The following is a 24,464-nucleotide window of genomic DNA, read 5'->3' on the forward strand; positions in this document are numbered from 1 at the left end:
TCTAGAAAGCATGGTATATTTTGTCACCCCAATTTGGGGGCCTTAGAAAGCAAGGTACAATTCCTTTTTTTAAAATAGCTAACTCTTTTAGGGTGCTAAGTCCCTTTCAGGATTTAGCCTGCCAGCTAAGAGTATGCCCCAACTTCATGGAATGCTATTAATTGTGAATTCCACTGAGAAACTTGTCTTTCATATATGCTCTTCCATTCTATTTCATATTTACCATTCCTGGTGTCTATTGTATCCCTTCATTTTGTCTGTAATTCCCCTAAATAAGTCTACCTTTTGCCAAAGAGAATGGACATTGTGAATTCTTCACATGACCAACCAACTTTTGGTGCAGCCATCATCTGGTATCTACATCATCTACGTATTATGAACATATATATATATATATATATATTTTAAAAACTAGAACTCTGATTTTCTAAGTGTAGGGAGCTCTGGGGACTTGGCAGTTGCTCTACAATTTATATTAAGAGAAGTACATGGGGCATGGAGAGACTAAGTGGTATCCTAGAGGTCAGACTCAAATCAGATGTGTATGAATGGGACAAACAAGATCCACTATGTCACATTTACTCTTAATGTTTGATGTAATATAATGTAAATCATTTTTGTTTAAAAAGTTGAGTTTTAACTCCAATTATGAATAGATTTGAAAATTTCAAAATTATAGTTTATGAAGCTGCTTCTATATTTTGTTACTTTTGTAACAAAACTATTTTTTCCCCTGAGGCAGTTGGGGTTAAGTGACTTGCCCAGAGTTACACAGCTAGGAAGGTTAAGTGTCTGAGACTAGATTTGAACTCAGATCCTCCTGACTTGAGGGCTAGTACTCTATCCACTGTGCCACCTAACTGCCCCTTTTTGTTACTTTTATACTTTAAGCATGGGGGAAAATATGAGAAATTTCTATATTATCTATTTGCAAAATAATGGCACTCATTTCTTTACTAATTTTTCGTGGTGCATAAGTAAATTCAAAATTGACAAATGGTTTTTCCTTACATAAACTTCAAAATCTAACCAAAAAAACCTATATATATATATGGGAAAATAAAGGAAATCCAATAATTTACTCTTAGGCTGATAATTAATCTGGGCTAACAGGTAATTGCCAAGGTTTGGAATTTTGGTCTCAGGAAGACTTAAAATTCAAATTCACGTTTACTAGCTGAATGTACAAGCCACTGAACTTGTCTGCTTCAGTTTCCTCATGTATAAAATGGGGAATATGTAAAATCACCTAAATTGTGAAGACTCAGCACATGGTCTTTATAAATGTGAGCTATTTGTTATTATTATTGGCAACACACTAAAAACTGTTTTTGCCTTTATATCCCCAATTTAGGGTACAGAGTTGTGTGTATGTTGTTTTTACATAGAGGAGGCTCTTTACAAGTGTCTCTTAAATTGAACTGGATCGTTTGACCTTCACTTCCCGTCTCAGTTCCTTCATTTGTAAAAGGAGCAACTTTTTGCTCCTTTTCAGCTCTGAATTCTGAACTCCAATGATAACCCCCTTGGAAGCTTCCCTTGGTTGTCCCCTGACAACTTTGGAGAGGAGTGGGAGTTCTGGATGTAGTACCACCCCACACCGCAGAGGGCGATGCGATCCTCCGTCGGTCTCCAGCAGACTCTTCCTCTCAAGAACTTACCAAAGCAGGGCAGAGCAGAGGGGTGACAGGATAGAGAGCAGGTGTGCAGGTGGCCCAGCTCTCATGCTTGCCAGAGTAGTTCCTTCCATGAGTTAATTTCGTCTATTTCCCGCCGGATTCTCTTGCTGCCCACCGTTTACAGAGAAAGCGGAGGCGACGTGTAGAGAGGATTGAACTATTCCCCCCCCCCGTAGAGAGAAGGAAAAATGTGGCCCCCTTAAGGGGCGGCCTGCACCTGGAAGCAGCCTCTGCAGCCGCTGCTCCGTAGGGTGGACAAATGTTAGGGGCGCTCTTTGGGACCCAGTCGCGCCCCTCCTTCCCTTCCCCCTAGCCGCAGTTCGTGCCTTCCACCTTGCCGAGCCAGCCCATGGGTCTCCATGGCGACAGCGGGCGGGGGGGCCACGGCGCCGCCGTCGCTGTGTTCACGGCTGTATCAGTCGTGTTCATTCTCACGCTGCCCCCCTCACTGCCGGGAGGAGACTCGGGTAAAGTAAAAATCGGGCCATCTTTCCCTGTCCTCTGCTTAAGTAGCAGCCCTTCCTCCTCTCCCTCTTCTCCTGCACCTTCGTGGCCAGTCTCTTCCCGGAGACGCACGTGGAATCCCTACTCTGGGGCAGTCTCTTGCTGGGGGAAGGAGTCCCGCTTCCCCCTCCTCTTCGTGCGCCCCGCCCCTAATGACCAACCTCTTTCTAGGGAGCGGACGGAGCCATTACTCTGAGGATTGGTTAGTTCTCTCCTTCACGTCGCTCATGGCCCCGCCCCCTCGGGGGTTATCCTCTTTTTAGGGAGTGGATAGAGCCTAAGCTTGGAGTTCTCTTTTTATCGTTCCTGTCCGCTACTAGAGATTGTGTGGACTTTTATTTTGTAGCTACCAGCTGTCCTTCCTCTCTGTAGGTGGTCGTCCCCCACCCCCACCCCCTGCTAGGCACACAGTAAGCACTTAATGAATGCTTGTTGACGGATTGTATAGTTCCTTTGTTCTTAGACCTGGGCTGCCATTTGACAAACCTCTTCCTCCTCTCTCTGTATCTTGCACCCTCCACCCAGACTCTTGTCTTTTTCAGCATCCAATTTCAGAATGTTTTGTCATTTTAGTTTCACCTCTTGGAATTAAGGAAGACTTATGAAAACTAACAAACAATTCCGCTTTACTTTAAAAGCCTAATCATCCAGGTCAGTTGCCTCATTTTATATATGAGGAAATTGAGAGAAATGACTTGACGAAGGTCACACAGTTCAATAAATTGTAGAGTTAGAACTTGCTAGATTTAAAGCAGGAAGGTACTCGGAGGCCATCCAGCTCATTGTGCTCATTTTATATATGAGGAAATTGAGGCTTTGGGAGGTTACACAAGCAGTGAACATGGCAAGTAGAACTGGAAACTAACTTTGACTTCACAATTGTTCTTTGAGACAGTGTTTTCCTGCTAGTTACAGGGAACCATTTAAAATCCCCACATCTTTAGCTCACTCCAGCTGAATTGAGAAAATCGAGGTACAGTGTTTTGTAAGTTAAGTGAAGAGATGATGATATAGTGTAATAGCTTTAATAAAGTTTTAATAAGAGGCACTTGATTAAATTTGTCCATATGTAGCATCTTCATTTATCAAAAACTTAGGCTAGGGTAATGCTGTCAATTTGGCTAAATTGAATAAACAGGATTAGTATTGTTTCATTTTAAGGTACTGTTAACATTATTACTTGTCAGAATATACTTCAAGCCATTTTACATGAAAGCCTGGAATAACATAACATTTAAGGAAGAGTGAATAGAATTGCAAAAGATAGTTTATTTTATTTAGAAATGAATTTTTTGGCCTACTTTGCATCCTCACAGTCTTTGCAAAAAGAGGAGTTTTTCCTGAGTTTCACTGTTACTCCTTTCTTCTTTTTCCTTTCCCAGAGGTATGAGATGACATTTTTAGTGAAGGAAGTGTAATTCTTCCCAAAGATAGCATAAATCTTTACAAGACCTTTTAAGTTTTTCATCCTTATGATGCTGTAATTTAAAGACATTGTCAAATCATTAATCATATCTTTCTGAGATGTTGCTAAGTATTTTAAAATAAATATTTTTCCAATATAAATATTTTGTCCTTCAGATAAATGTCATTTTGAAGTTTTTCTTATTTGAAGTTGTGTGGGGGAAGGGCTTCAGTATAGTCTAATATTTTGGTTGACTAATGAATTTTTATTACTTCATTAATTAAAGGCAAGTGAATCTATTAAGATTTTGCATTAACAATATCTGTAGATATTTTACTCAACTTCTTCATTTGAGCCAGACTCCATAAATTGGGAAAAAGTAGAGATTCTCTCAAGAAGAGCACATTATGGTACTTACATATTTCATTACTATTTTCTTTTCTTCAGGTCCAGTATTTAATATTGATACTAAAAAGATCTATATTTAGCTTCTTGTCAAGTATGTATGCTTTGTACCTGATGCAATTTTTCCTTTTTCTCTACTTTTAACTTTTAAAGATCTTTAGTAACTGGCAATGAAAATTTCATACATCCCAGATTTCTTACCTATTTGAAGCACTCAAGTGAAGTAAAAGATATTATTAACTTCTTGGTAGGGGAAATAAAAGAGGAATACAAATTTTAAAAGTCTTTTTTTTTTTTTAAGTCGAGGTACTATACTGTCTTAACACATTCACTTTTATATTATTGACTTTAATAGTGAATATTTATAACATGTATGGTAATTTAAAAATTTTGATCCATAGGATCCCTTCTACAATTCTGAGGATTTAGGTATACATGTATGTCCATTATGACATATAGAATCACTCAATTTAACAATTATAGAAATAAACAGAAGATTAACACTGCCATTTTTGAAAAAAAAAAAAAAAGTACTTCCTGGTATGGCTCCTTTTGCATAGGATGGTCTTATTTAATATCGAATCAAATGGTAATAATGCATTAAATAATCTTGACCTTACCATGAAATATAACCTCCACAGTTGTGTTAATTGCCTAATATTCCACTGCACTTTGAATTGTATCTACTTGGTCCATTAAGAAAATTTTAGATTTGTCTTTTTCCTTGAAGACATTATTAACATTAAGAAAGTATTTGTGGTTTTTTACTATTTGTATAGTATCTGATGTTTAGTTTTTTAAGTTTTCTAAGTTGATTTTAAGGATTTTGATGAGAAAAATTCAAGGATAAGCAATTGATCCATATAGGCCAACTTTGTCGTAAGCTGCAGAATGCCTCAAAGGTTATAGATGAATATTAAATAATTGCAAATTCATTTTTGGATTTTTGAATTGGATCTATGATACATTGGCATAGACAACTCCTAGTGAGTAATCTCTCCCTCTCAATGTGAATCAGTGTCTATTCTGCAAATTATAGTCTTAAAAGAGTTGCCTGGGGCATTGAGAGGTTAAGTGACCTGCCTAGGGTCACTGAGCTATTAAGTGTTAGTCACAAGACTCAAACCTAGATTTTCCCAATTGCTAGGCTGGCTTTCAACCCAGTTGCCATGCTGCCTCAGAGTAACTAGCTTATGACAGACAAAAATCTAATTATAGTTTTACCATCATTAAAAAAAATAATTATAACTTTTTATTGACAGGACCCATGCCTGGGTAATTTTTTACAACATTATTCCTTGCATTCACTTCTGTTCTGACTTTTCCCCTCCCCACTCCCTCCCCCAGATGACAAGCAGTCTTATACGTGTTAAATATTTACCATCATTTTCTAGCAATTACTTAGCAGCAAGGATGGCAGCTTTACATGTTTTTTCACATCTTGAAATAACTAAATATGATAAGCATCTTTAGTCCTCTTAAAGCACAAAATATTGACAACATTGATGTAAATTTCCCAGTTTTTATTTTAAAATAAATGATCAAAAATGCGATTTAAAGTAAATAGATTCTTGGAGTTGCATTATCTGTTTTTAAAGAATAGTTGCTTATTTAGAAAGTAGAACTATGCCAATGATAGTTAATATAAAATAAATCATTTTATAAAAGCCTTATTCTGTCATGGCATAGAGATGACCTGGGATCAATGAGGATCATCACCACGTAGGCTTCAAAGTGATGAACTTTTTGCCCACAATTATTATGAAAGAGCATGTATTACAGAAGATTTATGTTCTTTAGATTAAGGAAACATTTACAATATATTTACAAAAAACACAGGTCCATGAAATGTTAAAGTAGTCTCCAAGTCAAAAGTTACCCATACCCTAAATATCTGAATTACTTAATTGACTATTATTCCACTTGACTTTGAATTGTGTTGTTAGTTTGGTAAAGATAAGATAGCCAGATGTCAAAAAGTTATTGAAACTTATAAAGCAAGCATTGCTTTATATTACATATAATATATATGTTTTACATATAATAAAATTATTTAAACCACATCATATATACTATTGAATATATAATTGCAGGCATATTTTCCTTGGCACAGTCATATATATTTAAAGAACCAATGTAGGCAATTCTATACTGAATTCTTAAAGACTAATGTGCTGTTTGATAACAGTTTTGATACTTTTCAGCAATTCCTTAGATCAAAGCATTTGTATGTTTTCAGGTTTTAAAAAATAACAAAATGCAAATAACTTAAGTATATTTAATAAAACTCACCTGTACGTTCACTGACCAATTAAAAAGTGCCAAAGATATTTTGTGCAACAAGATCAGAGGGAGAAAATATTCTAAGAAAATTTCATGCCGTTAAATCTCTACAGATTTACAGTTTTATCCAGTCAAATTAATGCAAAACCCCAATGCAAGCATTTGGATTTTGAAAACTTTGGAGGAGTGTCATTTCCTAATAGTAATTATTGGTTTTACATTATTTTTTCACAGGGGAGCTGATCACAGCCGCATATGAGCTTGGAGTAAGTATTAGTTTTATTGTTTAATCAATGCTCTCATTAACAGTTTTAGGAATTAAGAAAGTTTAATTAAGCATGGAGCAAAGTAGATTAATTTATTTTCAAACCACATTTTTTACTAACTTATAAGTACAGTATGTGACAATTTACTTTAAATTTGCAATCCAATTATACTAAATTATAAAGCAAAGGCTTTACTGTATATATAGTAGCTGTCTTATTATCAACCCAAATTTTGTATAAGCTGTGGAGAATAAAATAAATCGGGTTAACAGTTTTAATAAGTTTTATTATTTAATAAACTTTATTATGGTGCATGATCCCTTTAGGCAAGACCTTAGGACTGTCAGCATGGTGGTAATCCAATATGAGTGTGGTCTTTCAAGTTTCCAAGTAATGAAATATTTGGAAATCTCCTTTTTAAAGTAGCCCTTTGAATGACCCTAATTTACTATGAACCTAATAAACAAACTGTTTAAGAACTGACAATGAAATCTATCCCCTTTCTAAGTAAGGGGCTATGATTATATACTTTGCCTAACCAATTAAAGAAAATACTTGTTTATATTGGCATGAGAAGATTGTTTCAGGGAAATTGTTCAAAAACATAGGATTGTAATCTTGATAATTTAGTTGAGAAAGCAACTGTTTTTAAGTTAATGTCACTCAAATTGTTTTGACTCAATGAAAACTAAAACTTTGTGACTCCTGCTATTTTGTCCATAGGTTGCTCATCCTCCTGGTTATCCTTTGTTCACTCTCTTGGCCAAACTTGCAATTGGTGTATTCCCTTTTGGTTCCATTGCCTACCGAGTAAATCTTCTCTGTGGCTTATTTGGAGCAGCTGCAGCATCATTACTTTTTTTCACAGTTTTCAGGTAAAGTAATTGATAAGTCAAAAGAATTAATTTTTAGTAACTGGAAAGGAGCTTAAAGGTAGCATTCTTAAAATGAGATCTGAGTTATAAAAACTCAAAATATTTTTTCCCAAATGGTTTTTCTAACAATTTTTTTTGATAATTTCATACTAGTGTCAGATAATTCTCTTTCAAACAGCTGCCCTTTTGGGTTTGTTGCCTACAAAGAAGTGATAGTGTTATTCTGTCTCATTATCACATATCTCTTTTTAGGCAGAACTAATGATGTTTGTCATTTTTGAAAATGCAGATGGTCCTGTTGACAATATGAATTTCACCTTTTGATAAATGGTAAACATAATTTCATTACTTACATTGTTCTTAGTAGACAGACGCTTTTCTATTACCAGAAATGATTTCCTGTTGGGTTGTAGTTAGATGTTATAATGTCCCATTTATTTGTTTTCAAAGACTAAAAGAAATTATACTCAGTAAAAGTTTCAGGCATTTTTTTACTGTTTCAAAAGTAAATCAAAATCAAAATCAAAACCTTACTAATTTTGCCCATATGTGGGAAAGGCTGTCTCATTTTTTTTAATGAAGTAGTTATTGGTTTATTATTATTTTTTCTTCTATTTGATAGTGATGGACTCTATACTCAAAATCTTACTGTAATCTGAATTTCAGAGGATTATAGTGAAAAATAAAAATTAAAAATTCTTTTTGAAAAAGAAGAAAATAAAAATTTTCTTCTTCCTGAAAACACTGGTATATTTCACATTAAATAGCTATTTTAAATGATATTTTTGTCTTTGAATAGAGAAACATTCTCAAAATACTAAGTGTATACCTATCAAACTGATTTTTTTTTACATTGTCATTTTTGTTAAATTCATAATTTAATTCTGTGGTAAAGTTTTTAGCAAGATTTTGTTGTCTCCTTTTTAAAAAACTAGTCTAGTTAACTCTAAAATCAGAAGCTAGATGATTATTTGTCAGATATGATTATAGGAATTCCTTTCATATGTGGCTTGGATTAGGAGACTACAGAGTTCCCTGCAAACTCTCAAATTCTTTGATTCTATGAATTTGCATCTTTTTTATTTTATTTTTTATGTTACTCCTATGTAGTCAATAGTTTTTTCCTCTATCATAGTAAATTATCTATGTTTTATATGATACTCTTGCATTTTTTCCTTACATATATTAAAAGTTACTTCTAATCTTAAAGATGAGATTAAAAAAATAATTCTGTTTGGATTGATTACTGTTAAGAATCCTTTTTTACTTTTCCCCAAGTTGTTCAGAATAATCTTTATTATAGCTGTTCCTACTGGGACTGCTATAATTAAGAATCTGTCAGTCTTTTCATTGATAGGGAAGCTGAGTTTTCTGGATTTTAAAAAAACCTGACATAATCTCCTCTAGTTGAGAATTTGGAAATGCATATTTTTATGTGTATACATTTAAAAATCATATTTTATAAAGAAAATATATTTAAAATTTGTTTACATTTCTTTTGACAGTTCATTGATGTTTTAGAAAGTCATACAAATATTGACAAATATTGTCCATACCAATATTGCACATAATTTATTAATATATAAATTACTAATGCCATTCAATATGAGATTCCTAACAATGGAAAACCATATATAAAAAGCAACATTTAAAAATATCCAAGATAGAATATAGTTTTCTTTTAAAACAACACTTAAAAAAAATAAAATTATTTGCATTTTGTCCTTGACAGTAAAGGCCTTTACATATCATAGCATATTTTCCATGATGTATTTTTTGAAAGATTATAATCTTTATTTGGTATTGCTAGGTGTATATTTATATTTGTTATTGTTTTTTTATTTTAAATCAAAACTGATTTGAAGAGCTTTATTAATTTTCTACTACATTCTTTTAAAACATTTATTCATACTCTAGTTTTACTCATTTTAATATGAAAATGTTTCATTATTTCAAATACAAATAATTGACAAAGTACATATCCTTTGGGGAACAACACAGTTCAGTTGACAAATCTGTTTTGTCAAACAATAGACACCCTTCAGTAGGGAGCAAGCCATCTCTATGGTAATGGGACTAACAGTACCCTATTGATTGAGTGGAAGAAGACATTATACAATGTCAGTTGGGTTGTTACAATTTCATTTGTCGTGTGACCTGAACTTAACCTTTAAAACCTTTCTTCTGTGAACATAAACCCAACAGCAGGGCATAGTTTTTGTACCGGCATTACAGTCAAGGCTTTCTTTCAACCTGAGTGTATAATAAATGTATTTCTTAAACAGATTTATACTTCTGTTAAGCATTTGTTTGAGATACATTTCACTTCTTTTTTTCATTTACATGTCAAATCATCATTACATTTTGATGTCAAATTCACTTTTGTATCCCGTAATTTTTTGAGAATCTTACCGTACATGTAGGATTAATGCAAACTGGTGTGCAGTAAATTAATTCTTTTAACAGGTTTATGTTTTTCCCAGGTAATTGTTCACATGTCATTCACTATATTTAACTCTTAGGGTGTACATAAAGACATTTAGTTCCATTTTAAACAAAGATTATATTTTAAAAGCAAATTTCTGTTTAAGTGTATTGGTGCAAAGACCTCCAATTTTCAGTAAACAAGACTTCGAAGAATAATTTACTCTATCTTTGATTACTATGTAATTTTTTGCTTTTTTTTGCATCTTTTTACAAACTCATGTAATATTATTAACAATTATTTTATTCAATTCTTAGAAATGATTGTTAGCAACACAATAGCTTAAAATTAGCTGAGCTCTTAGGTTGCATGTGCATCAGGAAAATAGCTTCATATATTACTGTTTTAGAAAATATTCTCATGAACTAAACATTATCATATTGTTTAATTATGTACATTTTTTATAATTGTCAATGTGTTACTCATCTATAGAATACATTTGGGAATATTATGGGTATTCATAAGATCACAAGTCAAGAGTTAGAAAGGATCATAGAAATTGTCTAGTCCAGTACTCTCATTTTAAAAAAAAAAAAAAAAAAGGAAACTAAGGCCCAGGGAGAGGAGGTAATTTGCTTAAAGTCACACAGGTAATAAATCTCAGAAATAGGATAATATACTTCATTAGCATAAAATCACATACTCATTCAAGGTAATGCCTTTTTCAATATAGTACTATATAATATATGGATTAAAGTAGCCATTGTGTACTGAAATTTGGTAGTGTATGCTTTGAAATTCACAAAGCCTACTAATTTAAAGGAAAAAAGTTCTTGTAATAATGCAAACTAATGTAGACTTGATGAAAGACTATTGGTTATTTGGCTTATAAAATTATTTTCCAAGAGGTTATGGAGTAGAGAAATCAAATAAAAAGTTTGGGTAACCATGAATGAGGAAAGATTTATGAGTTTCCACATATGACAATGATTACCTTTCTTTTTTAGTGAAAATAGTTGGGTGCACTTACAATCACTGTCCGTTAAACCTCCATATATTATTAAGTTTTATGTGTATTACCACAGCATTCTGGTATAAGAGTGAGGCATAAGACAATCAGTGAATATGTAAAAGCATTATTCTTTATATTGGGCTTAATTTGCTTTTGGTTCTGGAATCTACCAGATTTTTCTTAGAACTTTTTGCTTGTTTTTGTGTTTTGTTAGTAAATACATTAGAAATACATTGTTCGAAATGCATTGTCACTGGGCATTAGGATGGATAGAGATAGCATTTCTTTTGAAAAAATTAAAGCAGAGTTTAGTTATTTAAAATGTTATATTAAAGAGAATTTCTTCAATACGTTTATTGAACACCTACCTATAAAACTGAAAATGAAGTTCTCTTTACAATAGAAAAATCTAAGGTAGTTTTAAAGAACATTGGAGATGGTTGCAAAACATTATATGAGAGCAAATAGTTTTGAATGATAAAACTGAAAAGATAATAAGTAGTAAGAATAATATGCACTTACTGCATAGTAATTAGAGCAAGTGTATGATCATTAAGCTTAATGTAAGGTATGTCATACCTGTGTACTATAATGGTACTGGAACTAATAATATACTCAATTTAAGATTGTTTGCTTCCAGCAAATTGCTCTTTGTCCATATTATTATTTATGGAAATCAGAGAAATTATTTTAAACTTTTGGTTGCTGTCAAAAGATAATTTGATGAAACTTTTGCAAATTAATCCAAACTATTATTATTACAGCTTTGACCATGATTCCATTCAATAATGAATAGAAAATGTAAATTCCATACCTTAAAGAATGTAGAATCTCCGAATTAAGGAATATTACAGTTTTCCATTTCAAATATTATTTTAGATTATTGCTAAAGAGAATAATGTGGAGGTTTTCCTTATTTCAGAAATATCTATGCATAAGTAACAAATAGTTACCAAGTTTTAGTAGTTGAAGAATGGAAAGTACTGAAGCATTAATTTCCTTTTAGAAGAATATCTGCTGTGATCCCTAGCTAATTGATCATATATTTTTTACATACTTGTAATAACATTGCATTGAATCAAACTGTTTAAGTACGTTAAAAGCTTGGTTCATTTGCATTTTTTTATAAAGCAGACATATTAGGCTCAAGTAGCAGTGCTTCATTGTTGAAGGAAAAAAGCAGGGCAAAAACTCTTTTTTTTTTTTAAGACTGTGGAGTCTATTCTGACAGCTAGTCAGAGTTAGAATTAGTTCAAGGAAATGTTAATAATGCACTGCCTAGCCTAATCCCTTTGATATCACCAGGTATCCTCCTGTTCATGGGTTAATTGCTTTAAAAGCGAAGGCAGTATTCTGAGCGGTGGGCCGCTTCACCTTTTCACAGCTGTTACCATTGAGTGACAACTAAATCCCATGTGTAAGATGAGGAAGAGCTCAATCTCCAATTGGGAGAAAATTTATGTAAACCGCAATCCCTTCAGAATGTTCGGAAGTCATAGACTTTCTTGATTTACTCTGCTTTTCCCAGAAAGCTCTATTGTTCACTTTCCTAAGTCCCATCAACCCTTTGTAGCAGAATATCACAGCAGCAGCAGATAGCTTGAAATATATAAATGCTATCATAGCTCTGATTAATAGCAGTGCTTATGAGTCAAGTCTGATAACAGTGCAGCTCTCCACTCAATTTCAGATACTGCTAATGGAATCTGTCTTCTTCAATTGTAATATGAGAAGGCCTAATTTGCTATGGAGCTTGGAGCTGTCACCAGTAGGGGATTGTGGGGTCAGATGGGAGCTGCCAGGTTTTTGCCCTGCAGCTTGTATCTCTCACTTTGAATAGAGCAGCCCCCTGCCTGCCAGTTAGCTGATAGGCCGCTATGGGGTTTATGCCACTATATACAATAGGAAAGGACTACATAGGCTGACTTTATAATTGTGAAGTGAGCTCATATTTCCACAGCTACTGTGCTGCATAATTTCTAATAAGTGGTTTTAACAAATGTCAGATTATGAAAAGTTTCCTCAATTACAAAAACTTATAAAACACTTAAATTGCTAAATCTGTTTCCTGCCAAGATTTTGCTACTGGAACTAGTCATCACTTATTATAGTTGTAATATTAAGTGTTCATATTTCTTTAAAATTATAAATAAAATAGTAAGTTGGAATTAATATAACTTTTCTGCTTTTTAACAACAGAAAGTGAAGCCATTTTAATGAATTGAAATAAATATGGTGATTATAATTTGAGTAATATAGGTATTAACATTAAAATATATGTTGTTTAAAGTCTAATCCAAATAAAGTTACTTAATATTGCTAATGAAAAGCATTTCACATCTTTCATTCTTTTTATTTTATTATTTTTTATTTTTGTTGAAATTACCTTGGTGTATTAATTTTTTTAAAAAGACATTTTGAAATTTTGGAACATATCCTTAGATTTTAGCTTGCAAGTTACAAGGCTTTAGCTGTGATGATATGCCTTATTCTGTGCCTCTGGGAATAATATGTTGGTTTATACTTTTATCCAATTTTAGTAGTTGTTGTTGAATGCAAAATACACTCTAGACTGAAAAATGTGATAGCATTTTTTAGTCCTGAAATACATATATATGTATGTGTATATATATATATATATATATGTTATATATACACACATATACATACATGTACACACATATATACATATATGTATACACATACATACATATATGTATATACACACAGACACACACACACACACACACACACACACATATATATATATATATATATATATAAAATTTCCAAAATGTGGGCCAATCTTGAACTGGAGAGTATTAAAAAAATCCTTTGTAATGTAGGGAATTGATTTGGGTTGGAATTTTATGACTGCTTTTGGATTTTGATCATTGTTTCCCACTATGCCTGATGATTGTCAGAAATTAAATAATTTTAAGGTTAAACTTTTCTCCCTTAAATGACATCTTTCAGGAAAATGTAATGGAAGAAAGCAATTTTTTTTAGTTTTTGTTTAAGTTGAATATAATCAATTTATCTCCATAATAAGTTGAATACAATAAATTCTGTCTCCATAATAGTTCTGGCATCTATACTGTATTTCTATTCATATGGTCACCAATCTACTTTAGACTCATATTACCCCTCATTTAGACTATTACAATGGCTTCCTAATTGGTTTCTCTACCTTAAATTTTTCAGATTTCTAATCTATGCTTTTTCATGTAGCCACCAAACTAATATTCCCAAAGCACAAATTAGCTTGGGTCACTCAAACTCCATTGGTCCTCTTTTTGTTGTTGTTGTTCAGTCGTTTTTTTTTTTTTTATTAGCTTGGGTCACTCAAACTCCATTGGTCCTCTTTTTGTTGTTGTTGTTCAGTCGTTTTTTTTTTTTTTTTTTTTTTCTCCCCCCCCCCCCCTTTTTTTGGCAAAGATACTGGAGTGGTTTTGCCATTCCTTCTCCAGAACATTTTATAGATAAGAAAACTGAGGCAAATAGGGAAAAAAAGTGACTTATCTAGGGTTAAACAGCAAATGAGTTGTCTGAGGCCAGATTTGAGCTCATGAAGATGAGTCTTTCTGATACAATCCCATTCCTTTATCCACTTTGCCATCTAACTGCCCAATTCTCAATTACCTTTAGAATTATGTTGAAAGTCTTGTTTGGCATTTAAAGCCTTTATCATCTAATTCCAACCTACTTTTCCAGGCTAATTAAATGTTATTTCTTTTGACAAATTCTATAGCCTAGTCAAATTGACCTTGCTAAAGAATATTTCATCTCCTGACTCCTTGTCCTTATACTGTTTATGTTCTATAACTATAACACTTCTTCTTTCCTTCAGCATTTTAGAATCTTGTTTTCATCAAAGCTCAAATCAACTATCATCTGAACTAAACTGCTGTTTCCAACCTGAAGCCTTTCCTGATTCCCCAATTGCTAATGTGTCCCTGCACTGAAATTAATTTGTTTTTATTTTATATATACTTATTTGTTGACATGTTGTCTATATGATAGAATGTATACTGTTTAAGGGCAAGAACTTTTATATTTATCCCAGTATAGAACATAGAGACTGGCACTTAGTAGGTTTTTAATAAGGATTTATTGAATAACTGATTAAATAGATTTATATTCATATTTAACCTTTAGTTATAGTGGACCTTGTATGATTAAATAATATGCTAATAGAATTCTTATTGATTACATTTATCTGAATTTTTTCATTTTAGCTTTTTTCTGATATTTAAAATAATGAATAAATTAGCCTTTTTTTTTTTCCCTTTTAGTAGGAGTAGTTAATAGATAATTTGAGAGTTTGGAGTGGAGGGAAAATCCTCTTTTGTTTAACCCTAGAGTTCCAGGCTATTTGGCAAGTAGATGTAACTATGGTAGGATTTGATTTCAAGAGATAGTAGGGGGTGAGTTATTAGATACTTGTTGAATGAATGGATCAATCTTTGATGTAAGAAGAAACTTTTTAGTTTACTTATAGTTTTAGCAATGCTGAATTTATTGCTTATTTAAAACTTTTTAGACTTCAGATTTAGCTTTTAGACTATATATTTGTGTGTGTGTGTATATATATATGTATATATATATATCTTTAAAAACTTTGAGAAACATACATACATATGTACATATATTATACATACATACACTTGCTTTTCATGTAGTTGACTTGAAATATTTTATGGACAACAAGCCTTATGACAGCTAGAAATAGAATTAATTTTATCTCATAAAGGGATAGTGATTTGTTTGAACCAAGTATGAAAATGACTTTTTGATGCAAAATAATCCTGTGCCATAAATGGCTTCTAAAATTGAATTTTAAAAATTGTTTCCACAATTCAACTATTAAGGAGATAGGAGATTGCTTGAAATTACATAGCAATTGTGTGTATTAAGTTGGAAGGCTCCTAGGTAATATTGTTTTGTGAACAAGTTTAGAAAAATAAGATTCATGATAGGATTACCAATTTATTGTTAATCATTTCCTAGTTTCGGACGTGATTTAGAAAGTTTCTTTTACTATATGTTCTCATGGTACCAGTATCAATTTAAGACAGAATTCTTCCATTTCTTTCCTCATCTTACATGTATGTCTTGGACATGAACCCCGCTTTATACTTGCCAAAGCCACCTTTAATTCCATTCCCTCCTGTCTACTCCAGCTGATTGCCCACCTCTACCAACATTCCTCATGCATCATCTCTTCCCTCTCCTTCCTCTCCTTTCTCTGTTTCTTTGTCTCCTTTTGCCCCCCCCATCTCCCAAGCTTTTAATCTCTTCTCTTCTACTGGTTCCTTCCCTGCTTTCTACAAACTTGTTTAAATCTTCCCCTTTTTAAGAGATCTTGCTATACCTGCCAATTGTTCCCTTTTGACCTTTTTGACTAAATTTGAATAAGCCATTTACAAATAATACTCTCACAAGGTCTCCTCTAACTTTTCTAAACCTTCTCCAATTTAGCTTCTTCTTTATTCAACTGAAACTGCTATTTTATGCTTTTTTAATTTTGTTATTTAATGACTGAAACTGTCATTACCCAACTCTCTTCATCATCAGATTTAATGGCCTTTTTTTCAAACTTCATCCTTCTTGAACTCTCCGCACTGCATCTGTCACTGTTGAACATATCTTCCCAATACACATTTACTTCTCTGGGTTTCTGTGACAGATCTCTCTTGATTCTGTTCCTCTGTCTCTCTTTCTGGGTTTCCATGTCACACCATGGGTTCCACAGGGCGGGGTCCCGAGTTCTTGTCATTTTCCTCTCTCCTCAATTTTGTGATCTCTTCAGCTCTCCTGGGGTGCAAATAATCATATTGAAACATGATTCCAGATTTATCCAAATATAAATTCCTGAGCTCCAATCTCTATTGCCAGTTGCTTTTTGGACATTTCCAACTTAATGTCCTATGTATCTCAAACTCAAAATGTTTAAAATGATTATTATCTTCCTCCCCGCCCCACCCTAACCCATTTCTCTTTTTAACTTTCATATTACCTTTAAGGGCACCACTATCCTTCCTTATTCTCACTTACCCCACAAGTTCAGTCATTTGCCGAATCTCGTAATTGTTTTAATTAAGTATAAACTCCTCTGACATTAAAGCTTCACAAGTTGGCCCCTATCATTCTAGTCTTTTGACATATTGCTCTCCTCTATACACTCTAAGGTCCAAATCCCATCTTCATGTGCTTGTACTGGCTGTCCCCTATGCCTGGAAGGAATTCCTTATCTCTTGTCTCTTAGATTCTCTAGTTTCCTTTAAGACTCAGTTCAAGCACTACTTCCTCCAGGAGATCTTTACAAATCCTTATAGTTATTAGTGCCTTCCCTTCTATAAGACACTTTTTTTCTATTTTGGATTTATCTTGTGTATACTGACTATCTATATTGTCTTTTCCATCAGGGTCTAAGTTATCTGAGAACAAGCAATATATTTGGTTTTTCTTTGTATACTTAGCACTTAGTGTAGCATCTAGCACATTTGTTGTTCGGTTCTTAAATTGTGTCTAACTCTTCATGACCCCACATAGAGTTTTCTTATCAAAGATATTAGTTATTTGCCATTTCCTTCTCTCCTGGAGTAAGCAGATGGAGGTTAAGTGACCTGCCAGGGTCACACATCTAGTTTGAGTCTGCATTTGAACTCAGGTCTTCCTGACTCCAGACTCAGCCCTCTAGCCACAGAACCACAATGAATAGTAACATATGCTGTTAATTGACTAGTTAGATGGTTAACTACACAGGTAGATTCCATTCATGTCAGGTAGCAATGCTGTTTGGATGGGAGCCATATCTTTTCTTTTCCCTAGCGCAACCTTGAATAGGAATACTTTAACGAATGTTATGGAGAATGTCAATTATGTATTTAGAAAGACCTATCAGATTTCTGTTATTTGCTTTCTGGTTAACAATCTAACAGGTGGTTATAAATGAAAATTTATAATTTTATAATCTCATAACAGAAAGAGGAAGTCACATTATCAGTCACAAGCCTTTATTACTGGCATAAAATGTAATGCCCTGATTTACCCAGTATCAATACATGAATATTATTTATTGGTAAAACCAAGCAAACAAACAAAAACTATTGTCACAATTAGTATTCTTTTTAGAAATTTTGTCCAAGGTTCCAAGGAGCATTCTCAATACTAAAAAAACAAAACTAATTCTTCCTATTGTTTTAATACTAACAAGCTTTAATTATGAAAGTAAGGATTTTCTGCTTTGTGGATAATCTTGGGAGAATTTTTATTACATAAGGCTACCTTTATAATATTTAGCATACTTCTAAAAGATCTTCTTCACTGTCCAATCAATTCTGTTCAGGAATTATATATTTCTGCAATTTTATTTTAATTTAGGTAAATCATAATTGGAAATAATTTATAAATATACAATATAATGAATTTTAAAGCCTACTTTAAAAAATGATTTAATATACTGGGAAGTCTGTATTTCCTCCCTTAGTGTCAATTTGGAGGATTGACCTGATAGTACTACTCTATTGCATAATATTTTTCCACATATTCTTGTATCTTCAGTTGACATTTTAATATCTTTAAATAGTATAGTGCTTCTCTTATTTAAAATAATAAATATTAATGATAATGATGAAGTGATGAAAAGAAATATTAGAAAAGTTGCCACAAAAAATTTAGCCTTCTAAAAATATGAAATTCAGATAAAAATATTTTGATCTTGTTATATCATCAAGCAGATAATTAAGATTAAAAATAGAAATCATATCTAGCTTCATGAACTACTTTTAAGATATGACAGAAAATCATAATTTTCTGTTGATTCTGTTTCACGATGTATCAGTTGGCTAATTGCCAAGTGACAAAAGTTTTTCTCATGGAAAAACACCTTCCTCTTTTTAACAAATGACAACTTAATTACTATAACAGTGTTGCAATTATTGTTTGGCTATTGAAGTATTACCTGCTTGAAATTTTTTTAAAAGTTCATTTAATGTTCAAATTAATTTTTAATTTTAATTAACCATCTTAGTGTGTGGTATTGTAGTTAAAATAAAATAAATAACCTCTTAATTATACTTTTAAGACAATTGATATCTGATTGATAATAGAGAAGAAATGATGACAATTTTAAGTATGATAGCTTCATTGTTGAATGAAAGCAATATGTAAATCTTGATACTATTTTTTCAATTATGCATTTTTTCTTTGCAAATAATTGTTTTTTTTTCTTAGAAAATGCCAGTGAAATTCTAGTTTTAATTTTTTTTGAGGCTATTTATACAAATAAAACTAATTAAACTCATCTGCACAGTGGGCTTTTATTTATTCAAAATAATTCTGAATTCAAACAAAGCAATTTCATTTAAAACTCTTGCTTAGATAATGGACTAAGTATATTTCTTTCCAAAGAAAGATTATTTATAGAGTTACAGAATCAGGCCAACTACACAATTCATTTAATAAAATTGAAAGTGCTAATATTTGTGAATATTGCTTCATTCTTGCTATAGTTTCACTGTTTTGATAACATTTCTATTTTGCCTCTAGGCATTATATGCTGAATTATTTGTTTGCTTTTCAATGTAAAATAATAAAGTAATTTATTTTCCAACTTTTGAAATAAATATCTTGCAAGATGAATTTATGTTTTATTTAGAGCCATTCCCAGGAGACCTATTTGACCCTGGTTGTAAGGAACTCTGTATAAAGTGGGGATCTTATTAGCCTGATCTGTAGAATACCAGAATCTTCTATGGCTGATTTGGAAGAAAGGAAACAAGTATTTATAAAATGCTTACCATGTGCTAGGTACTGTGCTAAGTACAAAAGATAAAAAAAAAAAAAAATGCTGAAAAGAAAGACTTTTCTTCCCTTGAGTATCTAACATTCAAATAAGGGAATACAACACATAAAAGCTTACGTGGTAGTGGCAATAGTGCTATGTGATGATACCTTGTAGTATGTCATAATTGTAAAGTACAGAAAAGCAGGAACTAGGGCCATGAGAGGAATGAATAGGGACTGGCCTATTTTCCTTTACAAAATGGAGGCTTCATGAGGAATTTCTGAATAGATTGTATTTCACGGTGAGCAGATGGCAGAGCAAGATGGCATATTGGTAGAATGATCTTGAATAAAGTGGTTTTAGGATTAGACGGTAGTGAGGCTGATTTGGAAATCCAGAAAAAGTCTGGAACATGGCCAGGGGAAGGTTTGGGGAAGAGATTCCTAAAGATATTGGCATTAGATTCCCCCAATCAATTTTTTTTTCTTTAGTTTTCAACATTTACTTTTATAAGATTTTGATTACCATCTTTTTTCCTCCTTCCTGCCCTCCTCTTTCCACTGCTTAAGATGATAAGTGATTTGATGTAGGGTTATACATGTACAACTATATTAATCATATTTCCACATTAGTAATTTTGTGAAAGAACAATCAGAATAAATAGGAAAAACCACAAGAAAGAAAAAAACATAAAAATGTGAAGCTTGTTTGCTTTGATCTACATTTAGATTCCATAATCCTATCTCTGAATGTGCATAACATTTTCCATCATGAGTCTTTTGGAATTTGATCATTATATTGATGACAAGAGATAAGTTTATCACAGTTGATCATCTTACAATGCTGTTGATATTGTGTACAACATTCTCCTGGTTCTGTTCATTTCACTTAACATCAGTTCATATAAGTTTTTCCAGGTATTTCTGAAACCTGTTTGTTCATCATTCCTTATAGAACAATAATATTCTATTATGTTTATATACCACATCTTGTTCAGTTATTCCTCAATTGATGGGCATCACTTCAATTTCTAATTTTTTGCCACTACAAAAAGAGTTGCTACAAATATTTTTGCATATATGCATCCTTTCTCCTCTTTTATCATCTCTTTGGGATATAGACTATATATTGACACTTCTGGATCAGAGAGTATGCAGTTTGATAGCCCTTTGATAGTGGAGTTCCAAATTGCTCTCCAGAATGACTGGATCAGTTCACAATTCCACCCCCACATCCCCTCCAAATATTTATTATCATCTTTTCCTGTCATCTTAGCCAATCTGATAAGTGTGAGATGGTATCTCAGTATTGTTTTGATTTGCATTTCCCTAATCAATAGTGATTTTTAGAGCATTTTTCCATATGACTATAGATAACTTTAATTTCTTCATCTGAAAATGGCTTGTTCTTTTTCTTTGCCCATTTATCAATTGGGGAATGATTTATATTCTTATAAATTTCACTCAGTTCTCTAGATTTTTAGAATTGAGACTTTTATTAGAAATGCTGAAATACAATTTGTTTTCCAATTTTCTGCTTCCTTTCTAATCTTGGTTACATTGGCTTTGTTTTGTACAAAACATTTTTAATTTAATTTAATCAGAATTATCCATTTTATATTTCATAATGTTTTTCCATCTCCTGCTTGGTCATAATTTTTTTCCTTCTCCATAGGTCTGACAGGCAAACTTTCTTGCTCCCTAATTTGCTTATATTGTCTGTCACTCTTTATATCTAAATCCTGTCCTATTTTGATCTATTTGACCTTTGGTAGTTGGTCAGTGCCTAGTTTTTGCCATATTATTTTCCAGTTTTCCTAGCAGTTTTTGTTAAGTGAATGAATTCTTAGCCCAGAAGATGGAGTCTTTGTGTTATCAAACAGTAGATTACTTATAGTCATTGACTATTGTGTCTTATGTACTTACTCTATTCTAATTCACCACTCTTTTTCTTAGCAATTCCAACTAGTTTTGATGATTGCTGCTTTATAATATAATTAAATCTGGTATTGCTAGCCCAACTTCCTTGCATTTTCCCCCATTTTATTTTATTGATACTCTTAGACTTTTGTTCTTCCAGATGAATTTTGTTATTATTTTTTTCTAGCTCTATAAAATAATAAATAATTGTTTCCTTTTTATAACAAATTTAGGGGAATTCCAAGGACTTAGAGAAGCTTGTAAATGTCCTTGGTTAAGTTGCTCCTGTCTATACCTAATGAAGTCAGAATTTTTTCACTTTGTAAGATGTCTCTTCCTCACTGATTAATAGGGGACCTTTCAGTTATAAAAATAAATAAAAACTTGTCTTATCTTTAAATTCCCATCTCAAAGAGGTAGCATTAATTTTAGCTACTATAGATCCCTTTATGCCAAACGTATAAGTGTTTGCTGTAATCTTTAGCCAATTACTAGACCAGCTGGGCACCTCTAATAACTGTACTATCTATATCTGTGTCTACCATCCTTTTCAATGGTCTGCCATTAATACAGATAATGAGCAAAGGATGTTCAGCTGTAACAGCTGCAGTCTATAATATTCCTAAATTCTGTTGGTGGAAATCAAAGTTTGAATATCTATCTCCAAATTGTATTTCAGGAGTATGAGCCAATAAATCTGATGTTACTTTTCCTCCTGGGTCACAGATTGTAATGCCGGAAAAAGTTAGCAAGATAGAGATTAGAGAGTATTTAATAGTTTATTAAATGGAGAGATACACTGGAATCAAATGGATGCATGGTTTAGTTCCAGGGCTTGAATGAGACTATCGTCTCCAAGAATCCAGTCAACAATCAGAGTTCTCAATGACATATATATACACGCGGCTCAGACACAGGGACTGTGACTGAGATAGGGACAGAGTTAGAGTACTGAGAGCCGGAGACTCTGACAGGGTGGGGTGAACCTCTGGAGATGAGATGACATAATCAGGGGAGGCACCCCAGACATGGGGAGAGGCAATTTGATAAGACAGTATGTGACATTCCAGTAGCTTGGGATTAGGAGAGGCGAGAGGCAATTTGATAAACAGTATGTGACATTCCAGTAGCTTGGGATTAGGAGAGGCATTCTGATATTCTAAAACATAAGATCTTTTATCCTTATCAAGTATTCTTATAAAGAGGGAGGGGAGGTTTTGCAGAACTAAGAAGCAGGGAAATTGAGGTAGGACTGAGTCAGGATAATTAGGGAAACTGAGTCAGGACAATAAAAGAGAACTGTGGCATAACAAGATCACACATTGTCTATCTATATTAGTGAATGGGACAATAGCTCCACATTCCTCAGTTTCCCAAATCAGTATGTAAATAGATAGTTTTATAAGTATGCTCAAGGGTGTGAGGCAATCAAGCTAACTGCTTGTGGAAGGGAAAGATCTATAAGGTGAACAAAGATGAGTTCCAGCTCCCCAGAAAATATATTTGCAGTTCTATAGGTATAAAACTTACTTTCTCTAACTGCAATCTCTTACCCTCACAGGCTTGCTTGGAGACTAACTGAGCAGGCTGGAGTACTGCATTTTCAAAAACACAATAGCAATTACTGCTCTCAAGACACCATAATCACTCCTCGCTTGAGGCAATGAAGCTTATTCCTTCCTTGATGTCATAGGGGGTTGGAACTGGTTAGTGGGAGGGACTGATGACATCATGGCCCCTCCCATTTCTTCTCCTGCTGCCCACAAAGGTAGAGTTGAGGGAGGAGGGTGAAGAAAGGGGAAATTCCCCAAAGGAGCATGCTAGGTGATAGGCAAAATTAGAGTTTTGCATATGAAAAGAACCAAACCCCTTCCCTTTAGTAACATAGTTAATTCTTTTCTCTGTAGATCCCCTAAAGCACTTAGCTGATGAAATAAATCAACAAAACGCTAAAGATACCCACAGCCAATCAATGAAGGAGACATCTCCCTTTAATGATGCAATCTCATTGTGGCCAGAGTTCCTGCCTCCAAGGCGGTCTCTGTTTACTCACAGAAATCACTTCCAGGGATCTCCAGCTTACAGCAGATAGCAGACTGGTTTAAAAGCCAGAATCCTACAATATGTTGTTTACAAGAAACACATTTAAAGAAGAATTGAAGAGGGGACCCCCGAACTCAGAAAATCCTTGAAGGAGAAAATCTTCAATTCTGCCTTAATAAATGACTCTGCCCCAAGTCCTTTTTTTCTCTTAAATGAATTTAAGTTTTAACTGCTTGAGGGGGGGAATGATGCATGTTATGGTCCCTTCAAGAAACTAGTCCTTTCAGATTGATTTATTCCTTTCTGATTCCCAACCCCTCCTAGCTGATGCATTAAATTCAGGAAGCTAGGACCTTTGATTCACAAATCCTAGTCAAAAGCATCCCTTTGAATTCTAATAGGAGATCCTGGCGTGCCCCAGCTCCCATCAGATCTGAGCCAACTTGGGCTGTCCCAGCCCTCATTCTCATGATCTGCTCAGGTTTCCCAACCCCCCACCAAGCAAATTCAAGCCTTCACTGAAAAACCAGTAAGGAGCCAACTTGGGACTGTAAAAGAGCCAAGCTGGAGTCCTCTCTTTGCAGAGGGTCAAAACATGCCAGCCTTAGGCCTGGCACCAAGGACTCTCTGTCCACTGGAATCCTGTTTCCAGTGCCCTCTTATCTCTACCTTCACCTATTTCCTTAATTAGACTTTAACCTTACTTCCAAACTCCATAATAAGCCTCTTTTATGAATTTAGGTTTTCGGGTCTGTAAATTCCTTTACAGGGGACTCTTGCGCTGCTACTAGATCTCATTTAACTCCACATCCTTGCTCCAAATCCAAAGGGGTTGCAGGGGAGCTCTATTTGACCGA

At 33.4% G+C, this 24,464-nt stretch overlaps 1 protein-coding gene and 1 long non-coding RNA gene across 3 annotated transcripts in view; one reads left to right on the plus strand and one right to left on the minus strand.

Annotated features, from left to right (window-relative positions):
* The first annotated feature begins 1,893 nt into the window (after positions 1 to 1,893).
* Positions 1,894 to 24,464, plus strand: part of TMEM260 (transmembrane protein 260) — a 118,832-nt gene continuing 96,261 nt past the window's right edge. The window contains exons 1-3 of one of the 2 annotated variants that reach the window (XM_031952633.1): positions 1,894 to 2,146; positions 6,511 to 6,542; positions 7,266 to 7,417. In XM_031952633.1, the coding sequence (XP_031808493.1) occupies positions 2,029 to 2,146; positions 6,511 to 6,542; positions 7,266 to 7,417 (302 nt within the window). In that variant the 5' untranslated portion in view covers positions 1,894 to 2,028. The remainder of the gene's footprint in view (positions 2,147 to 6,510; positions 6,543 to 7,265; positions 7,418 to 24,464) is intronic. The other variant, XM_031952632.1, reaches the window with a different exon arrangement.
* On the minus strand, positions 3,082 to 23,428 carry LOC116421585. The gene is made up of 3 exons (XR_004232018.1): positions 23,118 to 23,428; positions 16,412 to 16,671; positions 3,082 to 3,661 (listed from the first exon to the last, which is right to left on the minus strand). It is a non-coding gene; the product is annotated as an uncharacterized LOC116421585 (long non-coding RNA).

Source organism: Sarcophilus harrisii, chromosome 2 (assembly GCF_902635505.1).
Source record: "Sarcophilus harrisii chromosome 2, mSarHar1.11, whole genome shotgun sequence".
Lineage (NCBI taxonomy): Eukaryota > Metazoa > Chordata > Mammalia > Dasyuromorphia > Dasyuridae > Sarcophilus > Sarcophilus harrisii.